The sequence below is a fragment of the Canis aureus genome, chromosome 16, assembly GCF_053574225.1.
Source record: "Canis aureus isolate CA01 chromosome 16, VMU_Caureus_v.1.0, whole genome shotgun sequence".
Lineage (NCBI taxonomy): Eukaryota > Metazoa > Chordata > Mammalia > Carnivora > Canidae > Canis > Canis aureus.
In genome coordinates, this window is record NC_135626.1 from 38,237,050 (window position 1) to 38,259,214 (window position 22,165).

Below are 22,165 nucleotides of genomic sequence, written 5' to 3' on the forward strand. Positions count from 1 at the left end.
AAATTTCTTAGGCTCCCCTCTGCCCATTCTCCCTATAAGAACATTATAGGACCAGCTTATCATTGAATAGAAGAAAATTGATAATGAAAACTTTTATGGAAGTTTTAAAACATGTTTTACAAAACCAAATGTATAGATCATTTTGGACTCTTTTGCCAGTATTTTCTCTTTACTGTCTTGTGACCAGTTAGTTCTGTCCTATTCCTTCTGCCCTTAAAGCAGTGAGGTCAGGTTTTACCTTTTTGCATGCCATGTAATTTAATAGCTAAGACTCCCCAGAAGTCAGGGAGTAATAATTTCTGCTTCTATAATCTTCACAATTCACAATGCTGACTCACTTCTTGTTCTGGCTTTTTGCTTTGTTTTCAGTCGACTCTGTGGTAGCCCTTGTCCAGCTGTGTGGCCTGATGTTATCAAGCTGCCCTACTTCAATACCATGAAACCGAAGAAGCAATATAGAAGGCGTCTACGAGAAGAATTCTCTTTGTGAGTTTGGCAGAAATGTGCATCTGGTTTCTGTTTTTAGGGGGTGTTTAGACTTGACTTTTGGCCTAGAGAGTTTGTGTTATCCCAACTTATTATAGCAGCACAGCACAGGAAAACATTTTTTCTTTGAACATATGTGAATTTTATCATAGTGCTGTTGTAATTTTCTCTTAAGGCTTTTTTTTTTTTTTTAATTTAATTAATAACCACACCCAATATGGGGCTGGTACTCACGACACTGAGATCAAGAGTTGCACGCTCTTCTGACTGAGCCAGCCAGGCTGGCTTTAGATGATAGAAAATCATTTTATTATGCACAATATGTAAATATTCTCCTAGTCCTTTTGATCTTCCCATGATAGAATGGAACTGCTGGCTTCCTGTTTTCTACCTGTATTCTAGCATTGCATAAATCCCGTTTGGTAGCAAATCTGTTTGCTTGTTTAGCCAGCTTCTAGCTCCCTTTCCACAGTTTTACATGGAGCTGGAAATTCAGAGACCTTTGACACAAGGTTACAGGTTTAAGAACTCTGGGGTCATTGTGAACTTGTTCTTTCCACAGCATTCCCTCAGCAGCACTTGATTTACTGGACCACATGCTGACACTAGATCCTAGCAAACGTTGCACAGCTGAACAGACTTTACAGAGTGACTTCCTTAAAGATGTTGAGCTCAGCAAAATGGATCCTCCAGAGTAAGTGCTGCTGGTCAAGTAGTGGCCCTAAACCTTCCAATAAGCCTCAGGAGTTGAGAAACTCAATATAATAATAGGTTTGTAAAAGGAACTACAAATGGCTAAGTCCAGAATGGAGTGGTGCCCTTGAGTATTACGGTTGCTAAGAGGTTTGTTTAATTGCTTTATGTTTTCCTTTTAAACAAGGAATAGATTTAGAAGTGATGTTTTTCTAATTTGACTCAAGCTGTCTTTTGTCCCTGCATATTGCCCTATACAAGCTCTTTGAAAGTATTCCTTCTAGTGTTTGCTCTTACCCATTTCATTTTCTCAAATCTCCTTCTGTGTTGACCATATACACCCACACTTGTAAAGACAGTCCTAATTTTAAATAGTATGCATCACTGTCAGGTCACATATCCCTAATTTTAATGTTGATAATAGGGTCTTTGACTGTGTCTCTCTCCCGTCAGCATCTTATTTATTTTCTGTATTCTGTAGGATCTTCTGAGGTTCTACACTCAGTGTTTCACAATTGGCAGATAAAAAATCTTCTGTCGTTGAATTTATCATTGACAATGTTATAGCTTTCATGTCAGAGTTTTTGTGTGTTTTTTCTTATATGAAGAAACTCTTTTTTAAAAAAAATTATTTATTAATGAGAGACAGAGAGAGAGAGAGAGAAGCAAAGACATAGGCAGAGGGAATGGCAGGCTCCCCAGGGGAAGCCTGATGTGGAACTCGATCCTGGAACTTCAGGATCATGCCTGAAGCAGAAGGCAGACCATACTCTCAACCACTGAGCCACCCAGGCGTCCCAAGATACTGTATGTGTCTTAGAGAAATATACAGTATTTATTTATTTTTAAAAATATTTTATTTATTTATTCATGAAACACAGAGAGAGAGAGGCAGAGACATAGGCAGAGGGAGAAGCAGGCTCCATGCAGGGAGCCCAACGCGGAACTCGATCCCAGGTCTCCGGGATCACGCCCCGGGCCGAAGGCAGGTGCCAAACCACTGAGCCACCCAGGGATCCCCAAATATACAGTAAAGACTGAGTGGGTAGTAACCACAAATCTAATTGTTCCAAAGAGATATCCAAATTCATTTACTGCACCAGAATTTTGATACATTGAAATATGGCTTGAAATGCACAAGTTTTTAACTGAAATTTGGGAGCTCTTATTATTAAAGAGAGATTTTGGCTTGGGTAATCTTTATTATAATAAGATTTGAGTTGCCAGGACTCTTTACATTATTGAATATGAGGAAATATGGAAATAGATTAAATATATTAAAATATACTAATAAACCCCACAAATGAAAATACCGAGTCATGGAAATTCAGTGTGTTGAAAGAAGGAAAGAATCCATTTTTTGGTCCTCACAGACCAAATAACATAAATTTATTTTACACAAATGTGATTTAATCATACTGTATTTCAGTGAATTTTTTTTTTTTAAGAGAGAGATTTTATTTACTCATGAGAGACACAGAGAGGGAGACAGCAGAGACACAGGCAGAGGGAGAAGCAGGCTCCACGCAGGGAGCCCCATGTGGGACTCAATCCCGGATGCCAGAATCACACCCTGAGCTGAAGGCAGATGCTCCACTGCTGAGCCACCTAGGTGTCCCTCAGTGGACTTTTTGTAGTTGCTAATAAACCAATCATCTCTATCCTGTGTATTCCCAATTGAAACTTAACCAGGTGGCTCAGCGGTTTAGCGCCACCTTCAGCCCAGGGCCTGATCCTGGAACCCTGGGATTAAGTCCCACATCGGGCTCCCTGCATGAAGCCTGCTTCTCTGTCTGCCTGTGTCTCTGCCCCTCTCTATCTCTGTCTCTCATGAATAAATAAATAAAATCTTTTAAAAAAAAGAAACAAGAACTTAACCAATAAAGTTCTTCTTTATATTTGTTATGCAAAGCAAGAACATAGTAGGTATAGTAGGTATGTCTCTGATATTAGCAAGATCCTTATTTCTCACTACAGAAATCTCTTGGGCTTTTGGACTTTTATTTCCTTGGGCTACCATATGCCATGATCCCTTTTACACTGCTACTATTTATTAATATTTCTGGCTATTTTTATGTTATTCTTTCCGTTTCCCTCTGTTCCTTGCCTTTAATCTCTTGTTCCTCTATTCACTCACTATTGCAGTCCCACACACATTTCCCCTTTGCTTTGTCTTTTTGTAGCCTCCCCCACTGGCAGGATTGCCATGAATTATGGAGTAAGAAACGGCGACGACAGCGACAGAGTGGTGTTGTGATAGAAGAGCCACCTCCATCCAAATCCTCTCGGAAAGAAACTACCTCAGGGACAAGTGTTGAGCCTGTGAAGAACAGCAGCCCAGCACCACCTCAGCCTGCTCCTGTCAAGGCGGAGCCTGGGACTGGGGATGCAATAGGTCAGTTCTAGGATGGAGTTTTTGTGCTTTTATTAAGGTCATTTGGACAGGTTTTAATGGTCAAGTACAAGGATATGTGTGTGTGAGCTTTTAGCCACTGAAGCATTAATATTAATAAAAAGGTGCCCTGGGGATCCCTGGGTGGCTCAGTGGTTTGGCACCTGCCTTCAGCCCAGGGCGTGATCCTGGGTCCCGGGATCGAGTCCTACATCGGGCTCCCTGCATGGGGCCTGCTTCTGCCTCTGCCTGAGTCTCCGCCTCTTTCTCTCTCTCTCTCTTTCTCTCTCTCACTCGCTCCCTCTCCCCCCCCATGAATAAATGAATAAAATCTTTTTAAAAAAAATAAAGAGGTGTCCTCATTGTGAGGAAAAGGAGCTAAACCAAATTTTGTATATGTGGTCTAAAAAGTCTACAATATAGATCATTGTCTTTTCAAGAAAGAATACTGTATCAATTAGATGTATAGCATAAATCAGTAAGTTAAGTAAGCCAAATTTAAGGTTTGGTTACCCATGGTACATGTAATTTGGAGCCCTGTTTATGTTAGATTTGATAAGACGTTCTTAGAATCTAATCATTTAAATCACAATTGCTATTAAATGTAATTAGTTCTATAGAGGGCTATTTGATCTACATATATCCAGAACTGTGTAATAGTGAACTATTATAGTAAAATAGTTCTCCTGTGGTACCATCAGTTTTTCTGAACTACAGGTATTCTTTCCATGGTTCATTTACCCTTCCCCATCCACATACAACAGTGGTTTTTAACAGTGGCTGCACATTAGAATCATCTAAGAAGCTTGAAAAGTAAACACTCCTGAACAATTGCCAGATCTCTGAGGATGGAAACTGAGGCATCTGAATTTTACAATCTCTCCTAGTAATTCTGATGTATAATAGGGGTTGTAAGTCACTGGCCTTGAAGAATACAGATAAAATGAAATCACATTTACTCACAGTACAGAGATATTTTAGTTAGTTTCTGTATTTCTAAGTGAATGTACAATTTGTCATGACAATTTGAGGTATGAAAAATGAGATATTCAAATAAAATTTCCTTTTTTGAATATTGTTAAGTTGCTATTGCCAGTTGAAGGCCAAGGTCCGGGATCCCTGGGTGGCGCAGCGGTTTGGCGCCTGCCTTTGGCCCAGGGCGCGATCCTGGAGACCCGGGATCGAATCCCACATCGGGCTCCCGGTGCATGGAGCCTGCTTCTCCCTCTGCCTGTGTCTCTGTCTCATTCTCTCTCTCTCTCTATGACTATCATAAATAAAAAAAAAAATTAAAAAAAAAATTTTTTTTTGAAGGCCAAGGTCCTTACCCTGCCTCATTCTATCCTATTGGCTCCACTGTCTGTCCACAGGCCTCGGTGACATCACACAGCAGTTGAATCAAAGTGAATTGGCAGTGTTACTGAATCTGCTGCAGAGCCAGACCGACCTGAGCATCCCTCAAATGGCACAGCTGCTTAACATCCACTCCAACCCAGAGATGCAGCAGCAGCTGGAGGCCCTGAACCAGTCCATCAGTGCCCTAACTGAAGCCACTTCCCAGCAGCAGGACTCAGAGCCCATGGCCCCAGAGGAGTCTTTGAAGGAGGCACCTCCTGCCCTAGTGGTCCAGCCTTCAGCAGAACAGACAACCTCTGAAGCTTCAAGCACACCAGCTGACATGCAGAATATGCTGGCAGTTCTTTTGAGTCAGCTGATGAAAACCCAGGAGCCAGCAGGCAGCCTGGAGGAAAACAACAGTGACAAGAACAGTGGGCCACAGGGGCCCCGAAGAACTCCCACAATGCCACAGGAGGAGGCAGCAGGTAAACAGACCGGTCATGAATCTCATTGAGCTCAGGTGCTGTTGATCCTCTTAAAAATCTCTTTAACATTTTCTTTTTCACATCAATGGCCTCAGTTTCAGTTTTCTGTAACCTAGCCTACAGGAGAACATAGCATCCAGTGATGTATTTCTTGCCCTGCCCAGCTTCTGTTTAAGTCTCACAGCTTCTCAAAGCACCTTTCATGTACTGATTGTTTTTCCATTTCCTGGGAGGTAGGTAAGTAAAGCCTCTGTGTTCTAATCCAAGAAAACCACAACCATTGCTAGTGATACACCTTGAACCACTGTGTGAATAGTGGCCACCTAGTATTGGTACTTGAAAGTCTGCCTTCCAAATAAACCATCATCAGATTGTACAAATAATCAGCTTTACTCTAGTGTAGTGAATTCAATACCAGTCTTACCTGAAAGATATAGCCAAGAAAACTCTAATAAAATGCCATTGTTAATCTCCTGAAGAGTAATTTGGAAATATTTCTAAGTAGATAACTGACACCAACATTTCTTTTCACCAAAAATGATAGTATATAAATATAAACATGCTTTTTAAAAATCTGTGTTCCTAAAAGAGACAATTGAATTAGTAAGTGAGCATTACATAAAGAAAAATCTGAGAAATGGAAATATGTTATACCTTGATCTGGTATGACAACAGCACACAATTTTATTAGAGGAAAGAAAAGTGTAAATTTTCTAATTCTGATTCACAGTCTATTTGCAAAATGCTTACTTACCTCAAAGTGTTTTCAACTTGGAAATTTTCGCTGTCCGTGAAGACCCCATGAATTGGGGAATGAGAAGAAGCACAAGGGCTGATGAGGTACACTAACCTTCAACTTTAGATTGTCCTACATTCACACTTCATATGGGATGGTGCAGAAAGTATATGCCTTTTTTCTTCTGGTATACAAATATATAAGCTATTTTTCACATGCAAAGCTTTTTAAAACTGGAAGATAACGTAAATAAAATTAACCCCTTTACTTTACAGATGGGGAAACTGAAATCCAGGGAGTTTAAATAAGCCTACCTATGGTCCCAGTGCTGGAACCATATTATTCACAAAGGCAGAGATAGGACTGGTGTACTTTTCTTAATGTTTCTTTTTAACGTGTTTTTTAATTCACTTTGTTACTCTGTCATATTGATTCCAATTGCTTTTAAGGGATTCTAGGACATGGAATAACAGAGAAAGCTAATCTAGAATTAAAGCAGGCCTCTTTGCATCATCTCTCATACCTTCCTTCTCCTCCCTACACCAGCAGAAAAATTTAACTATAACCAAAATACCTGGAATAAGTCGTTCGAATTAAATAGTGTAGTGATTGAAAGAAATTCACCCAATAATTGAACCAACAAGCTATGAGCCAAATGGTGAGATTGAACTAAAATTAAGGCCTGGCCTGTGGCCAGAAATTGCTAGATTTACTTTTCAAAGGAGAGTAAAAATACCACTCCTAATTATTAGTCACCCTTTGATTATCCAGTTATCTCTGTCTCCTATGTTTGTTCCTCCCCTGCTGCCTCTTTTTTGGTCATTTTACTGTTCATTAGCACTTCCACCAGAGGGCAGACTGAGTAAGCCAGAGAAGGTGAAAATCTATCACTGGCTATGTTTTGCTACTCTTTACTTGTCTGAGGAAAGGATTATGATTGAAATCTAATGAGTCATTTGAAGTTTTTAAGTTATTTGTACATTTCATTAATACCTCCCTCCATTAGTACAGACTATTAAGAATTGCCAATATTGTTAACATTAAATCTTAAAATAGTATGACTTCTGAAATGTGATCTTTTAACTCTTATAAGAAGGTTTATTTAATAGTTGTTTACAATCTGTGTGCTTTTCTACTTTGAGGTAGTTTTCATCCTCTCCTACATGTGAACTTGAACTCAACAATTAGTTCTACTGAAACACAGCTGGACTATTTATATAAAAGACAAAGTTTAACTATGAAAAGTAGTAGAGCTGGAAGAATAAATTTAGCTTTGCTCACTTTTGCAGTTAGGCATTTTTAAAGTTGTTTGCCATTGGTATTAAAAAAAAAAAAAACTAGTGTTTCATGTGTAGTCCAAAAATACTTTTAAATATAATTGGTACTGAGATATTAGTAGCCCAACACTCTGAAATCTATAGATGTTTGTGGTCCAGTTAGCTCTCCTTTTTCAGTATGTCTTCTTTTCGACTGTAAGTTTTCTATAGCTAATTTTTTGTCCTTAAATTCATTTTTACCTATCACCTAGTCAACCAACCAACTAGTCAGCAAGCAACTTGGGTGGGTACTGTATACAGGGTGACTAACTCATCTCTGTACTATCCTGGTTTTAAAACTGAAAGTCAGCAACCCGAGAACCTGCTCAGTCCCAGGCAAATTGGGACTGTTGGCCACCCTACTTGTATGTTACATACAGCACCTGACCTCATCCTTCCAGGGCACAACGTTACAATACTGTGTTTTCAGAGTACTTTCATCTGCATGTTAAGTGAATGCATACTTTACTAATTGTCTTTGCAAAATATAATTGTGGTAAATATGCTACCAAAATACTTTATAACTAAAAAACTATTTTTGGCTTGTCTGAGAAATGACTTTTATATCACTAGCTCAGATAATAAAGAATTGATTATATGGACATTTAAAAATATTCCATAGGGAACAGGAAAATCAGTCATTTGGAAGATATCCCAAAACATTAAACCTTTTCTTCAGCAGGGTGACTGCCAACTCTTTAAAAATCACTGTTCTGATTGTACTTGGTTTTGTATGTCCTCAAACTCACACCATTTTACATCTCTACTCTCTGGTCTTGGCAGGAGTTATCGGACAATGATTGCCATGCTTGGGCAAATTTAGCCAGCAGTTGGGTGGGGGTGGGGGGTGGGAATATGGGGAGTAGTTCAAGAAAGACAAAGATCTTTGGAAGACAGTGTAGTGTATAAGTTCAATACATTTCTAAATACTCAGTTCTTGTCACGGTCTCCAAGATAAACAGATGTTTATCAACAGCCCATTCATTCTGCATGACATTAGTAATTTTTTTCATAGCATGGAAAAAATGAAGGAGGTTGGGAAACAAAATGGAAAATTATGATAATTAGTCTTTATAATTACTGTAACATAGGAAGCTGAATGACAGAATGGTGGTTAACATCCCTTTCTTCAGAATGTGGTTATGGGAAGAGGGAACTAAAGTTTGGAGAAGCAAGTGTGTATTTATACATGATGGTAATGAAAGGTTTTTACTTAATTTCATTTCTCCTGTATATTAAGTTCTATTTTAGGTGTTAACCGTATATCATTAAAATGTTCTGTAAAATGTATTAGCTAAGTCTATGCAAGGTCTCCTATTGTACAGCAAGATTATGTGCTAGAAATGTGACCACAACATGTGTATTATTTCCTCTCATCTTCCTTCTTTCTATTTTATTTTCATTAATATTTTGATCCAACAGCAAAAAGGGGCGGGGAGGCTGCCAGCAGCCTACATATTAGAACAGTTCCTTAAGGAAGGAAATGGAGGAAATCTCAGACAAATCAGGACAATCATTTGAAACATGATCTTTTTTACACCAGCTGTTAGATTCAGAATGCAACTGTTTTATTTTAATCACTTGATTTTATTTATAAATTGCAATTTCCTGATCCCAAGATTTTATTCTTTATATATATATTTGGTTACTTGTATTGACATTTGTTTATGTTGGGCAGTGTGTGTGTGTGAGTGTGTGTGTGTGTGTGTGTTTATAATCACATGTGATTTTTAAGATGGTGTTTAAAAGAAGTAACCCTTCCACAGCATGTCCTCCTCACATTCTTCCACCAGAGAAGAGGCCCCCTGAGCCCCCCGGACCTCCACCGCCGCCACCTCCACCCCCTCTGGTTGAAGGCGATCTTTCCAGCGCCCCCCAGGAGTTGAACCCAGCCGTGACAGCCGCCTTGCTGCAACTTTTATCCCAGCCTGAAGCAGAGCCTCCTGGCCACCTGCCACATGAGCACCAGGCCTTGAGACCAATGGAATACTCCACCCGACCCCATCCCAACAGGACTTACGGAAACACTGATGGGCCTGAAACAGGGTTCAGTGCCACTGACACTGATGAACGCAACTCTGGTCCAGCTTTGACAGAATCCTTGACCCAGACCCTGGTGAAGAACAGGACCTTCTCAGGCTCTGTGAGCCACCTTGGGGAGTCCAGCAGTTACCAGGGCACAGGGTCAGTGCAGTTCCCAGGGGACCAGGACCTCCGTTTTGCCAGGGTCCCCTTGCCATTACACTCAGTGGTCGGGCAACCATTCCTGAAAGCTGAGGGAAGCAGCAACTCTGTGGTACATGCAGAGACCAAATTGCAGAACTATGGGGAGCTGGGGCCAGGAACCACTGGGGCCAGTAGTTCAGGAGCAGGCCTTAACTGGGGGGGCCCAGCTCAATCTTCTGCTTATGGAAAGCTCTATCGGGGGCCTACAAGAGTCCCGCCAAGAGGGGGAAGAGGGAGAGGAGTTCCTTACTAACCCAGAGACTTCAGTGTCCTGAAAAATTCCTTCCCTATTCATCCTTCCATCCAGTCCTCTGAAATATTAATGAAATCATTTGCCAGAGCAAGGTAATCATCTGCATTTGGCCTCTGCAAAGCTGTCTGTTGTATTCCTTGCTCACTTGCTACTAGCAGGCGACTTATAAAATAATGGTGTTGGCACCAGTTCCCCCTGGATGGGCTACAGCTAGAACAATTACTTCAACTCTACCTAGTAGTTATAAGTAGAGAATGTGGAGAGGGTCATTAAATTGAAAAGTAAATGTTGTATTAGTTCATTTGCCTGCACTTCTTGAGCAGAAGAAAAGGAGAACAGTTTCAATTTTGAGATGGCTCAGGAGAGGCTCTCTTTAGGTTTTTAAATTTTGGGGATTTTTTTATGATTTCTTTTGAATTTTTTGTTTTTTGTTTTTTTGTTTTGTTTTGTTTTCCTTTAAAGATAATAGTGTTCACAAAATTTGAGCTACTCTTAGGCTTTTGCTATAAGGGAAACAGAGTGACTGGCTGATTTAAATAAATGTTTCCTTCCTCTCCACCATCTCACAATTTTGCTTTCAAGTGAACTCTTTTTTTCCCCCATTGAGCATCTTGAACATCCCTTTTTTCCAAATAAATTACTCTTAAAATTTGCTCTGCTTTGACAAAGACATGCCCCTCTCCCTGCACATGAAGCAGGTTGTAGAAAGAGGCGCTCTTGGGCATGTAGGTAGATTTACCCCATCTCATCCCTTTTCTATCCCTTCTTTATAGAGTTTCTCATTCTCTCTCTCTCTCTCTCTCTTGCTCTCCCTCTCCCTCCATCTCTCTCTCTCTCTCTCTCGAGGCATTTGTTTGGAAAAAATTAATCGTTGAGATGCCCAAGAACCTGGGATAATTCTTTACTTTTTTTTGAAATAAAGGAAAGGAAATTCAAACTCCTATATTGTTCTCTGTAACTTTTCAATTCTAAAATGTTTTTGTTTTTTTAAAACCATATTCTGATGGTGAAGTTGTTTCATAAATGCAGACAGCCTAGGACATTGCTGTTGAGCTGGGGTTAGAGATGATGCCTCCATAATTAGAGGGCTAGTAAGAGCAGTTAGCATACTGTTTACACATATATTTTTATGTCAAAAAAAAAAAAACTTTGAAACAGAGGATTGTATTATTGTCAAAGAGAAAAGAAATACATCCTGAAAATACATGGAAATGTAAGTTAGTTTAGGGTGCATATTTTTCTGAAGATCTATTCAATATGAGACCTTTTTTAAAAAATAATTTTAAAAGAACAGACCATGAGAAAGAACAGTATTGACATATACACATCTCAGCATGTATATCCTGCTAGTTCTTTTAGGGAGTTTCCTCTAGAGAGATTTGATTTTGGTTTTGTTTTTGGTAAAAGGGGTTAAATTATGACTTCATGGCAAGAATTTTGCCTTATTATAAGCAGGAAATGGAAAAGGGAAGGGCTTTCAGGGTGGGATAACTTGGGAGGCTTTTCATTCTGGCTTCCATTTCTATGTGAATACCAGCATATAATGTGTTTTAAAAGCATACACATTCATATAAATTATCTGCACAGACTTAGACCTTTGTGAAACGTAGATTAGGGCCCTTTTACAGAGAAAAGGCAAACATGCTTCAGCATCTTGGAGGATAGTTTTCAGAACTCAAGTGAAGTTTCATGTTTCAATGCCAAGTTCTTATATTAAAAAATAAAAACTACTTGTGAGAGAAAGGTGCACTAATAAAAAAAAAACTTTAAAGAAATGAAGAATCCTCTTCAGATACTTAACATGAAGACTATTTTTCCCTGTTTACTGAAATAGGCAGATATCCGGTGTGTGTATTTCTTTATTATTCTCTGGGTTTTGGTCTGGCCTTGCCCTCATGGGCAAACATTAGAGGAAGAACCTTCTAGCCATTTTGGCATTGATGGCTTTTTATACCAGTATGTCCAATTAGATTTGCTAGGCTCACTGACATGCTATTGGAAAATTCCATTAAAGTTCATCTGAACCTTTTGTCTGTTGACTTCTTAGTCCTCAGACATGGGCCTTTGTATTTTAGAATATTTGAATTTGAGGCATTGGGCCCTGATGATTAAAGACCTTAAGCCTGGGATACTTTCAAATTACCTATCCAGTAAAAATAATTGGTCTCCCATCAAATATGAATAAAATTCGCTCTATATTTTAATTACATTTTGGTTATCAGCAGTCATCAATAATGTTTTTCCTTCCCCCTTCCCACCCCTTATTTTTAATTATGCCAAATATTCTAAGTAATATACTAAGTCTCCATTCCCCCATCCCTACTACTAGGGAAGGGGGTGAGTGTATGTATGGGTGTGTGTATGTATGTGTGTGTGTGTGTGTATGATCCCATCTCACTCCCTACCCCCTTTTGGGGAGTCTAGCCTTTACAAGGAAAAGTTTGGTAACTTTGATTATTTTAAAACCAGAGGAAAAAAGAAACTCAAATAACCTGGAATCTGTGTGGAGGAAGAAAAGGTATTTGTTAATTTTTCAACTATGTTATCTATAAATGTGATAGAAGTAAAGTTTGGACAGAACTTCAACTTGACTGTTAGAAAATTTCAAACTGAATTATATTCAAAAGCAGTTTTTGTTTTGTTTTAGTTACTGTACCACGGGAGGTAATAAGTCCATTAAATACATTATTTTGAACAGATGAAAAAATCTGATTCTGTTCATGAATGAGAGGCAAAACTAGTTTGGCCATGATCATTTTTGTGGTTTTGAAAACAATTTTGTTTGACCCAATTTCCTTAGTTTTTTCTTCAACTGTCCATAGGAGTGATAAAATGACATCAATCTATACTTTTAAAAGCAGGGCAGTAGCACAAATTTGTAAGTAGGACTTTTTTTGTTAACTTATGCCATAGACATCACCCAGCCACTTGTGTGTGTGTGTGTATGTGTAATATGCATATATAGTTACAGTACTAAAATGGTTACCAGCAGGTTTTGAGAGAGAATGCTGCAACAGAAAAGTGTCAGTTGCCACCTCATTCTCCCTGATTTAGGTTCCTGACACTGTATTCCTTCTCTCTCTTGTTTTTGCCCCACATCGGGTGTACTTTGTCTATGTACAGATATTTTGTAATATATTAAATTTTTCTTTCAGTTTATAAAAATGGAAAGTGGAGATTGGAAAATTAAATATTTCCTGTTACTATACCACTTTTGCTCCATTGCATTTACTTCTTTACCTGTAGCCTCTGAGCAAATCTAATAGTGTGTAAAAGGTTTTTTCCTCCACTTTATCTTAAGAATTATTTGTCTCAGAATCTCTGTAGTCTCATAAAATATATTTAAAAAAAAAAGTTCTCAGGGTTTGAAGAGGTGCTTCAGAACACTAGACTAGGAACTAGAGAAAAACGTTGGGGAAACCGTAAGGTAACTCTTTTTTTTTAAGTAGAAATAGTTACACAAATGATGGTGCCAAGCCATCAAAAGAGTTGAGCCTCATATACCCCAACTCCTGAAAGGAGAGGTAAGTGGGTTTGGGCTCAACTTGGCAATGAAAATTGGTAAGAGGCTGTTTAAACCAAAGAATAGTCTCAAAAATAACCACCCCCGCCCCCACCAGTTCTTATGTTACCATGAGTAGGGTAGGCATGGAGATTAAGATTAGTCTTCTAGCTGTTGAGATTTCCTCATCTGTTACTAAGCCAGGAAATGAGTCAAAGTTGTTTTTAAGGGTAAAAATCCTATTATCTTCAAAATCTTAACTATTTTCACCTGAGGAGAGAATTTTATTCCCTTTTCTTTCATGGTTTAGAACACTGAGAACTAAATTTTCCCTTGGGTGTGCTGCAGTCCTGCTAGTTATAAGTAGGCAGAGAGCAGATCAAACCCATTAGAAGACAGAAAGGAAGTAGGAAAGGAAGGAAGATAGGTTATCAGGAAGTTGGTGGTGGGGTGAGCAGTCCTACAGGTTAAAGGGTACACCAGAACAAGGAAATCAGGAAGATAAATTCAAATACTGGTGGTGAGGGTTGCTGACCTGTTTTTGACTTCCCAAAGTTTATGATGGTCCCTTACCTGTGGGCTGTCTTTACCCAGAAGGAAAATGGAGAGCTCAAGATTGTTCCAATTCCTGGAATCTTGTGTTCCTGGTTAGCCTCCAGAGAAAAAGAATTTGGTTTTTGGCCTTATATACTGCAGGTTCATGCCTAGGAGTGTGAACTTCAACCTACTATAGAATATTGTTTCCACTTCATAGGAGTGGCTTCTTTTTCATTCTGGGCCTAAAGGCTGAGGACCTAACTTAACTAACATGGACTTTTTTCTCACAGCCTAGACTATTTCTAATTAGAAACCATGCTGCTTCAGTATCAACATTTCTTAAGCACTCTTTAAGATACCAGACAGGTATCCTTAACTGTATGGTAAAGTTAATGCCTCAAGGTTTAACAGTTAATTCTCTTTGTGCTGGGATTTCTTTTGTTATTAAAGATTGCCCCATAGTTTGACTGTGTTTCAGGTATGGAGTTACTTTTCTGTTCACAACTTAGTCATCCTGAAGGGCTAGGTGGAAAGGAAGTGGGGAGTTCCTCAAGTGAGTAAATATTCAACCATTCCAAGGGAGCGGTGGAACTGCTTAGTCTTTTGGTTGTCCTGAGAGGCAAGGTGAGCATTTCTGGACACGTTTAATTTTACTGTCCAGGTGTGGCATTTATCCTCTAGAAATACTTTTAATGTTCCTGTAACTTTAAGAATACTCTCAAGTGAAAATTTACGCCAAGCTAGGGTTGAAAGACTTTCAGGACACCTGGAGGAATTGCTGGTGGTACTCTACCACTCCTCCCCATATGCAGCCATCTCTCCATCTCTTGTCCACCCACTTTTCATTTCCTATTTTTCACTCACTGCCCACCTTGCATGCATTAGGCCTACCAGAGATATTGATTGCTTAATCCTACAGGATATTTAGAGTTACTGCTGCTTCATAGTTTTGAAAGGTAATGCGAAACAACTCAGAAGACAAATGTCTATTCCAGATCCTCAACTTACTGGATAAGAGGTGAGGGAGGAAGCAAAATAACCATGCTTTCTTACTGCTAAGGAGATTTTAATTTATGTTGTGTGGGGGTACAAGAGATTCCTTTACTGGTCTAGGAAGGGCAGAGAGTCTCAACACTTCACTTCATCCTCTTCCCTCATGTCCTGAGATATGCTTTTGGTGATGACATTTCTGAGCTCAGTTGCAGATGGTGTCTGTGGGAAGCAAACCTTGGTGCGTGAGAAGAGGGCCCTGCTATCCATAAGAAAGCAGATGAGGATTGCTTCGATGCCCTGGTGATTAATCACCAGAGTGCCAAAAAGCTTTGACCACTGAATTGCTCTCATATCTACCTCAAAAATTAGTGGTCCAAGGCTGAGAGAAAGGGGCTGATATGAAGTTAGTCTTTAACACTCTAGATGGGTGATTGTTAGTGAAGCCATAGTATGTAGCCCATAGCCACACCATACTTCTCTGGAATAAGAGAATGTAGCTATAAAGTAAATTCACTTAGACATAGGTTTCCTAGGACCTGGAAATAAATGGATTTTTAGATGTTTTGCTTTGGCATGGTTGTAAACTACAGTTAATGTTGATAGTTCCAAAGGAATGAAGGGCATTTTATCCAAGCCAAATCATCTCTTGAGGGAGGCAGCATGGAGAAAGGCAGATTTGGCAGTCAGAGCTAAATGAAAAAATAAAGTCTGAGTCTTGGAGGATGTTTTTTCTTTTACCTCCTGTGTCTCAGAACTACAATACCTACCTTGTAGGTAAGGTAAGGATCAGCTTGTAGACAGACAACCCTCCCCACCAAAGCTCATGCAATTTTGAATGCTTTTGGCCCTGGAGAAAAGAGGCTGAATTCAAAGACTTAGAGCTTAGAAGTCTGATCCTTTCTGTAAATCCAGGAACTTCTGAGTTTGGCCTTGTTACCAGCATTTGCATTTTATGTTAGGGGACCAAAGGTCCATATAAAATGAAGCAGTACGAGGAGATGTAAATAAGGGAAGCAGAACTAGAGTGGTCTTGATAGCTGGGCTGCAGAAAGGGACTAAGGGTATAATTGCTTTTAAAGAAGAGATAGAAATACAAGAAGGAAAGATAATGGTTGGACTAGTGAAAAGGGATAATTGCCTTAAAGGTTCACAGTTCATTTAAAGGAGACCCATGGAAGCACCACTGTGAGTAAAGAGTTGCCCTTGAGTATAGTAGTATTACCTTTATAGTTGGAGGATGGGCCTAGAACCCTTAGGTTGGGAGAGGCTTTGAAGACGTTTTCACTAGGAAAGCTTGATTGATTATATTAAGCAAGTAGCATACACAGAAATTTTGCTTCCTACTGCTATCTACATATTTCAAGAGAATAATTCAGAAATAAGGAAGGAAGGGATGATATGGATGCATCACGTTAAAAAAGTGACTTGTATTTTTGGAGTTTTAAAACTCCTGAAAGTGGTTTTGTGTATTTTAGGCCAACTAGCATTGGAACTAGTGTTATTCCTCTCTCCTTTGTTTCTAGATCCAAGTGAAGGCAGTGTGTAGGAAAGTAAACAAACCAAAAAGTGAATTAGAGTCACAGACTTAGAACCAGAAAAGGACATTAGTTTGTCTAGTTCAATGCTGTCTTCAGCCAGTAAACAAATAGGCCCAGAAAGGTTGAGAACCTATGGTTTTTTGAGGAAGGAGAGAGAGAATAGGAACTAATGTTGTCGGGAATCTACTATGTGTCAGGCACTGTGCTAAATGCTTTGATTTTATTATCTTGATCCAAGCACCTGGAGGCTGAAGAATGGAAAGAGTAAAAGGCAAATTCCTCTTGTTATCCTGAGCAATACATAGGTGGCAATAAAGTGGCAGATCACTTTTTTCTGTCTAACCACATAGGGCTAAACTATAGGAAGTGAAGAGTCAGGGTTTGAGAGTGAGGTTAATCTAAGGAAGTACTTGCTAAATAGTGGAGACTCAAAAAAAAAAAAAAAACTAAAAAAAAAAAAATAGTTGAGACTCATGAATAACTTCTCTATTGCTGGAGACCTTCCAAAAATGTGATGGTCAAAGGTAGGCTAGAGGCAGAGCTGGTAGAGAACAAGATTACTGTTGGCTCTGGGATTGATTTGCATTCTAGAAAATCAGCTCATGACTGAGAATATAGGTTAATCTTGGAAATAGGGAACAAAATGGGGCTTCTCATCCTAAGGGAACTTCAAAGAATATAGTGTTTGTATACTAAGAATCAAGGAGATAAACAAATGCCTTCGGTGACCATGCTTGTTTTTTGGGTTTTTGTTTTGTAACACGTTGGGGTCATGAAAGAATTTATAATTTTGGAAAGACTCAGTGCCAATTTCAATGTTGATAGGAGCAGGTGGCAGCTTGAACATTGCTATTGAGAATAAGAGTTTATTCCTCATGGTTGTTTGATATGATATCCCAAGTGTTATCTCATGAGGGCTGCTTCAATGGGGAGCAGTAATATTATTAGCCGAGTCACGTCCTGGGTACAGGACAACTTCTGAGGAAGATTAAGGGAAGATCTCACTTTTAAAAGAAGCTTCTGGATCCGGGCACCTGGGTGGCTCAGTTGGGTAAGCATCTGCCTTCAGCTTGGGTCATGATCTCAGGGTTCCGGGATGGAGATTTACATCAGGCTCCCCGCTCAGCAGGGGTCTGTATCTCCCTCCATCTGCTATCTCAAGTAAATAAAATCTTAAAAAAAAAAAAAAAAAAAAAAGGAAAAGAAAAGAAAAGCTTCTGGATCTAGGAGATGAGTCTTATACTTGAGTGGAAAGTAAGGAATCAGCATTTGTAAGTCAGCACATTAATGCAGGCTATTGAAATAAAATAGTAACCTGGTACAGAAATAGCCATAGCCAAGAAATAATTCGTCAAGTTAGAGTTAACCAGAAAAGATTCTTTGAGGTAATGAAGAAGATAGAGGTAATGAAGATAGAGGAATAGAAGGTATTCAGACAAAACTTAAGAAGTTTTATGTGTGTTTTGTGCAGAAGGCTGTGAATGGGCTAGTCAGGGTGGTAAAGGAGAGAAATATTAAAGTTAGAGGAGCAGCCTTGCGGGCCTGAATGAGTTCAGATTTTATTTAGTAAGCATTAACAGGAAGCAGAGCATGGTGGGCTGAATATGATGTTGAGGATCTCATACTGGGTCAAAGAAGCAGGAAAGCTTGCTAGGATATTTTTTGTTCTGGTCCAAATGTGAGGCCCTGAGGGCCTGCACTAGAATGGGACAAAGAGAATGAGAAGAAAGGAAGGGGGTCCATAGGAATTAGCAAGGCTAGATGATAGTTTGGATGTAAGAGGAGAGATGATCCCAGGACACATTTATGCTGTTGATGGTAATGAGAGCTTGGAAAGAGGTATCTGCTTTGTTTTTAAGAAGTAGGAAGTGTTTACTTGATTATCGAATTGATGGGATATGTCTTTGTTCAGTGTTGTGGGGTCTAGGTGGAGGCAGCACACCTAGGAAATAGTGAAGTATGTGGTGTGTGCCCAGTCATTTGCACTCTGCCCTTTGCAGGTGGGAAATCCGGTGAAAGATTATTGCTGGGGTGTTCTCACAGACTTCAAGAATGCTATTCCTCTCTGGATCTAGGAAAGAAAATACAGTTTTTGCCAGTTTCTTCTCCTTTAATGCTTTGAAAATGGAATATGACTAGCCTGTGGCAGCATGTGCCTGTGGATGCACAATTCTCTGGCTTGTTTCTTGGAAGGCCTTTTTCTGTCCCTCCCTGGGGGTCATTTGTATCTCTGGTTCCTGCTCCCAGAGCCATAAAGTGGGAGCCCCCATTTATTAATTGGGTTGGGATTGGGGAGGGGGTCCGCGGGGGACTCTTTAGTGCAGCAGGCGGGGGTCTTCCCGAATGAGCCCATTAGCCAGCCCCAATGGCAGCTGAAACGGGGCCGCAGCCAAGTCCTCTCCGTTTCAAAAACCCTCCATCGCCTGCAGCAGATCAGAACAAGGCCTGCGGGAGCCCTTAGCTTCTGATTGCAGCTGTGAGGAAGGACAAAACAATTTATAGGAAGCCAAGTAGCTCCTGTCTCACTATCTCTTCCTTTCGGACTTTGGGGAGGGGCAAGACTAGCATTTGGTAGCCCCCACACACCCTTGCGTCTTACAAGGCATGCATAGGCCTAAAGTAGGAGTGAACAGTAGTGAGTGTGTTTGCACTGGTTGGACATTTATATCAATGCTCTGGGTGTTTACACATGTCCTTGCTTTCTTATTCCATCCACATACAGTTGTATTTGACACATAGTCCTCCCTAGGGCAAAGCCAAGTGTGTGCTCAGACAGTCTGAGTTGTATGTTGGGGGGGCTTGCTTTTCACCTCTTTCCTGCCCCATACCTGCCTTGTGTTTTCTCTACTTTGTAAAGATTCAGGGTTAGAGTTAGATCACCTTCTTAACATCTCTTCAGGAGAGAAGGAGTTTGGCACTGAAAGGAAGACCTCCTACTGGGACTCCCTCATTTGTCCCTTTGGTTAAGCCAGTATGAGAAAGACAGGCTTTTCTAGGGGACCTTCTTTCTGCAGTGGCCCAGAGAGAAGGTGTGAAGGGCAGGAATGTTCACTTCCTGATAAAAGGAACTGTCTCCTTGTAAAATCATGGCCAGCGAGAGCTTAGAGATCACCTAATTGACTCTTCCAGTGTACAGAGCAGGGGAAACAGATTTGAGGAATGGAAGTGCCTTGCCCACTATCTCATAGTGAGTGAGTTGGTGGCAGCCAGCCAAGACTGGAATCCAAGAGGCCAGAATCTTAACCTACTTGAGTATAGAGCTCCCCCAACCTTAAGATTGCCAACTCCTATGAGTGTTGAACTTCCTCAGTAGGGCTGTGAGGTTTTGAGGGGGAAAGGTGGATTTGAAAAACAGTAGAAAAACTGAGGAGCTTTATGTGTTTTTACCTCAAAGACTAATCTCTCTATGACATACAAATTGTACGAAGTGTAATCTTTTTATGTAGTCAGAGAGTTCAGTTCATTGGGAAAGCAAGCTGCAGGCACCACCAAAGACCCTGATGTGCGCGGAGTTACCCCCAAAGTTCCAGGAGCACTTTGCCACCAGCTCTCGGGTTTGGAACGCAGTGGGGAAAAACCCTCTGAGGCCCAGTGAAGAATTTACCCTAAATCTCAACTCAGGCTCTTTTGCATTACCATACAGCTGTAGAAAAAGCAAAATCCAAAAAAGGGAGAAAGAAGACACACCTCAGCTGGGAAGCTAAGGGGCTCCCTGAATGAGAAAAGGGATTATAGAACTCGAGTGAAATGAGATATTCTCTGAGATTGCTGGGAAACGGGCCTGGAGGGGGGAACCCCTTACTCTCCCTTATTAAGTTTTAAGTTGTTGGTTTTCTCCTTTGATAAGGCAGAAGGAAGGTGGTGTGGTGCTCCACAGTGAGCTAAGCCCTAAATAGTGTGCTCATTGAACTGACCTGCACAGCAGGTTCTGAAGTCCTCTCACTCTAGTGCTGAGACTACCCTACCCCTCTTTGGACCTCTCTGAGATGTGTCTATAGTCCCTTCCAATGCTTAGTTTCTGAGCATATGAGTCTGGGAGCCAATGATGTGCATAGAGAGAAATGCTAAAGAGTCCCTAAACTGGAATCAAATCTTGGAGGAAGAAAGGTACCCCTGAACAGCTTAGAGATAAGAGTTGTGAGTCTAGGTCAGAGGAACGGCAGGTCTGCAAAATGAACATTTTGTGCTGATGACAAAGAAACATCCTAGTACATAACCTTTACATTTTCTCCATCACACCCCAATTGATAATATAGGGAGAACATGATTCCTCCCTACATAAGACAGCCTCCAATACAAGGCAATGATCTGATCTAAAACTAGCTGGTCTCCTCTTGAGTCACCTTCTTGCATTAACTTTTCATTAACCTTGAACCTTCATCACCCTTTATATTCTGGGCTTTACAGTTTCTGGTTCTGTTGAATTCCTAATTTACGTCTTAAGTATAGAAATCACTGTTTTTACTTTATTGAATTGGGAGCTGGTTCCCAGGAGGTAGGAATCTTAGAGCAGTTATAACTCTCTCTGGAAGCATATAAGGTTCATCTTCATCCTTCTGGGCTTTGTGAGTTCATGTTTGAGGGTATTGGAAGAGTGGTGACCATCACCATCGCTGTTACCTACTAAAGCCATACTCACTGGGCGAAAGACCAAATTTTTCTTTGATGTCTAGTCCCTTGTCTCATGTCTAATGAAACCTGTCATTTTCCTTTACAGGTGGCAGCAGCAGAAGAAAGGATAGCCTTTGAGGAATTTGGTGAAGTCCATCAGTCACCTGGCATCTGGAGCCCTGAAAAGTTCAGTCTTTCATTGACTTTAAAGCCAGGTAGGAACCTAAGGCCAGTCAGGGGTTTGAGGCCTGCTTTTGTAAAGGATTTCTCACCCCCACCCCTACTCAGGGAAGTTTCTTATTCCCAAAGATCTCCAGAAGAGTTTTCCTGGCTTTTCATTTGACCCTATTATGGTATCCTACCTTCTCATGAAGAATTTTTCCCCAGTTAGAGTAGATGACTCTCTTTATTAACATTGACAAGTCATTTCATCCCTCTTCTTTCCTCTTGGCCCATTTCACTAATGGATATTCCTCTTTGGTGGGATACTCTCAGCCTCTCTACAGCACTTGTCCTACTCACACACCACCACCAACACAACCACGACCACGACCACCACCACCACCACTACCACCACCATCACCACCACCACACACACACACACACACACACACACACACACACAGCCCTGTCTTCTCTAAGAAGCTGTTTTCTCTATTTTTCTTTTGAGTGGGATTGAGCATTCTTTCCCTTCTTACTACTTCTCATCAGCTTTTCTACCTCCTTTCCAGAGTTGATGGAACCCTTTCTCACCTGTCCAGACGTTGGGCAAGACACCAGAAGTAGAGGCCCACAAGCCTGCTTCCCTCTATCCTCATTGCCCAGAACCAGGCAGGTCATGGGCTTTCAGTGCCCACCCCCACCCTTCTTGCTGCCAGGTAGGTGGCTCTTCTCTCTACCCACCAACCCCAAACAGGGTCATATTTCTCTCTGGAAGTATTTCTCTCGTTGTTAAATATCTCCAACAAGGGGAAGCCTTAATGACTCAGCTCTCTGCCTGCAACTTCCAGTTTTAATCTTTAGCAGGACCTTGCTGATATTAAATATCCGCCCCTTTTC

At 40.4% G+C, this 22,165-nt stretch overlaps 1 protein-coding gene across 27 annotated transcripts in view; it reads left to right on the plus strand.

Moving 5' to 3' along the window:
- The window catches only part of CDK12 (cyclin dependent kinase 12), a 79,591-nt gene that overhangs the window by 40,498 nt on the left and 16,928 nt on the right, over positions 1 to 22,165 (plus strand). For 21 of the 27 annotated variants that reach the window (XR_013354549.1, XR_013354561.1, XR_013354564.1 and 18 more), the window contains exons 10-16: positions 370 to 486; positions 1,049 to 1,180; positions 3,363 to 3,574; positions 4,942 to 5,394; positions 9,213 to 9,630; positions 21,213 to 21,321; positions 21,838 to 21,984. Coding sequence is in view for 2 of the 27 variants with exons in the window: in XM_077853064.1 (XP_077709190.1) it covers positions 370 to 486; positions 1,049 to 1,180; positions 3,363 to 3,574; positions 4,942 to 5,394; positions 9,213 to 9,925 (1,627 nt within the window). In the remaining 25 variants the exon portion in view is untranslated. Of the gene's footprint in view, positions 1 to 369; positions 487 to 1,048; positions 1,181 to 3,362; positions 3,575 to 4,941; positions 5,395 to 9,212; positions 13,134 to 21,212; positions 21,322 to 21,837; positions 21,985 to 22,165 lie in introns of those variants that run through there. The other 6 variants (XR_013354562.1, XR_013354570.1, XR_013354571.1 and 3 more) reach the window with 5 other exon arrangements.